Consider the following 4,190-nt stretch of genomic DNA (forward strand, 5'->3'; position numbering starts at 1 on the left):
TCTCTCTCTCCATATATATATCATATATAAGATATGTATATATCTTATCATCTATATATTGTCTATCTACCTGTCAACCCACCTATCACTTATCGTATTTATTTTCCATTATTTATTTCTCCAATGGCCTTTTTTTAGAACACATCTAATCGTGTCTATAAACACAAAAAGGATGCTTATGAAAGTCCATGGGCCCAGCATCATGGATTAAAGAACCATATAGGTTTAGATGAAGCTAATAAATTGAATATGCCCAACAGAGACAACCAATTAATAGAAGAAAGCCACTTAGTTAAATATGTACAGATGCTGCACAAATATATAATCATCAGACAGCAAAGGAGAAGTTACTATACAGAGTGTTTTTCTACGTCTTTGTTGAAGATCAGGCACTTTTCCTTCAGCACCAAATTCCCAAACTGCAGCCAGTTCCTAGCACGTGCTGTGTACTCAGGACTCCTAGCATTTTTACATACCTCATACTTCCTTGTCATACAGTGTTTTTCCTCTTCATTTTTTCCGTTAATTGTAACTTTCACACATTGAAAGGGAATTAATAAACACCCGCAAGTCAAACATGAGGCAGAGCTGGGGAAACCCGGTGGAAGAGGGGGAGAAAGGATTGTTGAGCCAGAGGCATCAAGGACACTACAAGAAACCCTACAGAATCAACTGACTTGGCCTCATAGGAACTCATAGAGACTGATCCAACAACCAGGGAGCCCACATGGGTCTGACTTAGGCCCTCTGCACATAGGTGACAGTTGTGTAGCCTCATCTACTATTGGGACTCCTGACAGTGGAGCAGGGCTGTCTCTGACTCTTTTGCTGGCTGTTGGGATCCTTTCCTCATACGTGGTTTGCCTTGTCCAACCTTAACATGAGGGGAGGTGCCTAGTGTTACTGCAACTTGATATGCCATGCTTGGTTGATATCCATGGGAGTCCTGCCCTTTTCTGAAGAGAAGTGGATGGGGGAAACAGAGGGGACATGGGGCTGGGATTGGAAGGAGAGAAGGGAGAAAAACTGTGGTCAGGATGTAAGAAAAAAAATGATCATAATAATAATATCTCAAAAAAGAAAAGCAAAATCCAAAAAAAATGAAACTTCGATTTCTTTTTCTGCTGCACTTTGGTGCCTGTATTGTTTTTGATACTTGATTTCACCAGCACTGAAGAAAAGGTGCCTTCTGAAGACCACAGGCCTCAGTCAAGGAGTCCGGACCACTGTGAGGAGTGACCTTTTGTTGCGTACATATGAAGGCTAGCATACCTTGATCGGGATGCACTGGCATGGGTCTTTAAGTTCCTGCTTTCCCGGCAGATATAAAGACATTTCACCAGTGGTCACCCATGATGGAGTGGTACTTCCAAGGTTGTCTTGCTCAGGGCACTAAAATCCCCAAAGAGAATGAAGAGAATGATGTCAGTTCTAGATGCCCGTCCTATAGAACCAGAGATAGTTACAGCCATCCTTCCTTCTTATCAACCAAGCATTGTCATCCATGTTTAAAAATTACCGCACTTTTGCTCTATCACAAATCCTCCAGTGTGTTTACCCACACTGACAACACACAAATAATATATGAAAACTGATTAGCTAAGTATAGTAATAGTGTACATTTAAAATATTATACACAGGACTTTACACAAGCAAAATGTAAAGAGTATCTGGCAAACGAAAGTTTAAAATCACATACATTTAATTTATAAAATATAATTACCACAAGAAGTTGGCTATAACTGTACATAAAGCTGGAAGTTACTTCTTTTCACATGCTAAGGTCATAATTAGTTAACAATAAGTATACTCTGTTCTACTCCAATGTCCTTTAAAGTTATAAAAGTGGAGGATATCAAATCTTGTGAGTTTAGAGCATGCGGAGCAACATAAAGTTAAGTTTGGTTATAAAGAGAGAAAATCTTCCTCCCATCCCAATTTAGTTAAGGAGGCAAAAGAGAGAGCAATTAAGAGTCGAGACTGCTTCAGCAGAGAAGCCAAGGGCAGTTCTCACCACCTACAACTGGGGACTTAGCCCCAGCTGTTCTTCTCGCCTCTGATGCTCTCTTCTGCACCTGCACCCAGAGCATATATCTACACGCCTACACGCACACGCCTGCACACGCCTCACATCTACATACGTAACTAAAAGAACTACTTCATAATATAGAGGAAAATTGATTAGCAAGGTGATTCTGAGGAGAATGGCTCTTGTGGACACCTGACACCACACTGGTCCTAGGCTTAACTCTTTATTTGCAGCTTCGGTAAAGTGAAAACAACAGGTGGAAGAACATGCCGGCTGCTCTGTGTACTACAGATTACACATGAGGGGAAACACGTTTTCAGGTTATGAATATGAGTGATTCTTGGGAGTTTTCTTCTGTGGTGTGAGACCATGGTGGATATCTATTTTTGTCCTTATATCTGAATATCTGATATTTATTTACTTCTTGTATTTACTTTCTAAAATAAGAATTCATAAATTGTTTTTTAATAGATAGAACACTAACACTTTTGATAATAATAAAACCTGTAACAAACAGCACCTGAGACACTGGGATCCGATTCCTATGTTTAGCCTTAGTGATTTCATGCTCCTTGCTTCTAGATTCGGTGATCACTGGATATCCTAACACATTTTTAAACCAAGATCTTAAAAATTATACTCAGATGAAATAATAGCACTACTCAGACTGTGTATTCTTCCCAGATAACTCACTATTTTCTAAGCAGTTTTCCCCTTACATCATCAGTCATGTGGAGTTTGCTTGAGTGGTGGGTTTTGAACTCTGGTCACATGGTTCTACAGCAAGTGATCTTAATCACTGAGCCATTTCTCTGGACCCCCTTTAAAACATTTTCAAAAATAAAAAGCAAAGAAGACAGTTGCGATCAAAAGTTCATCAAGGCCGGTTGTGGTGGAAGAATGGATGAAGAAAGTATGGAATATATACATATTAGAGTACTACTCAGCAATAAAAAACAAGGACTTCTTGAATTTTGTACGCAAATGGATGGAAATAGAAAACACTATCCTGAGTGAGGTAAGCCAGACCCAAAAAGAGGAATATGTACTCACTCATATTTGGTTTCTAGCCATAAACGAAGGACATTGAGCCTATAATTAGTGACCCTAGAGAAGCTAAATAAGGAGAACCCAAAGAAAAACTTATAGGCATCCTCCTGAATATTAACCTTCAGCAAGCGATGAAAGGAGACAGAGAGAGAGACCCACATTGGAGCACCGGACAGAAATCTCAAGGTCCAAATCAGGAGCAGAAGGAGAGAGAGCACGAGCAAGGAAGTCAGGACCGTGAGGGGTGCACCCACACACTGAGACAATGGGGATGTTTTCTACTGGGAACTCACCAAGACCAGCTGGCCTGGGTCTGGAAAAGCCTGGGATAAAATCGGACTCTCTGAACATAGCGGACAATGAGGACTACTGAGAGCTCAAGAACAATGGCAATGGGTTTCTGATCCTACTGCACTCACTGGCTTTGTGGGAGCCTAGGCAGTTTGGATGCTCAACTTACTAGACCTGGATGGAGGTGGGGGTTCCTTGGACTTCCCACAGGACAGGGACCTCTTCTTGTTTTTGGGGTTGTGGGGGGGGGGGACTTAATTGGGGGAGAGGGAGGGAAATGGGAGGCTGTGGCAGGGAAGAGACAGAAATCTTTAATAAATAAATTTTTAAAAAAAGTTCGTCAAGTGTGTCTAAATGACTTCTGTATGATTATCCTATTTAAGTGTCAGATTGCTATTTATTATTAACTATAGAATGGATGGTGATGTCTTCACCACAAATAATTATCAACATGAGAGCTACTGTGTTTGGTTGTTTTTATATGCTTGGTATGAATTCCTTACTTATTTTCAACTACAAAACCAATTTCCAAATAATCATGATAAACATTATTTATTTTTATTTAATTTTAAGGTTAGCAGTGTAAAAGTAACAAGAACTGTTAACAATTGTGACGTCAAGTCTGACTTTAGCTACTAAAAGTTACTTTATCCAACTCTTCACCTATGCATATATAAACCATTTTTATAGTACCATAGTTTACATAAGGCAATGAATACTGGTCAAGAATATTACATTTACGAATATTAAACCATCACTGTATTACTTTTAAATGACAGAAGATGGTTATTTTAAGAACCCTAATAAAATACAATCATAA

The 4,190-nt window shown here is 39.5% G+C and overlaps 1 protein-coding gene across 1 annotated transcript in view; it reads right to left on the reverse strand.

Moving 5' to 3' along the window:
* Col19a1 (collagen type XIX alpha 1 chain) overlaps nt 1–4,190 on the reverse strand; it is a 319,373-nt gene that overhangs the window by 252,195 nt on the left and 62,988 nt on the right. Inside the window, exon 8 of the mRNA XM_026785603.1 lies at nt 1,273–1,392. Within this exon, the coding sequence (XP_026641404.1) occupies nt 1,273–1,392 (120 nt within the window). The remainder of the gene's footprint in view (nt 1–1,272; nt 1,393–4,190) is intronic.

The sequence above is a fragment of the Microtus ochrogaster genome, linkage group LG2, assembly GCF_000317375.1.
Source record: "Microtus ochrogaster isolate Prairie Vole_2 linkage group LG2, MicOch1.0, whole genome shotgun sequence".
NCBI classification, from domain to species: Eukaryota; Metazoa; Chordata; class Mammalia; order Rodentia; family Cricetidae; genus Microtus; species Microtus ochrogaster.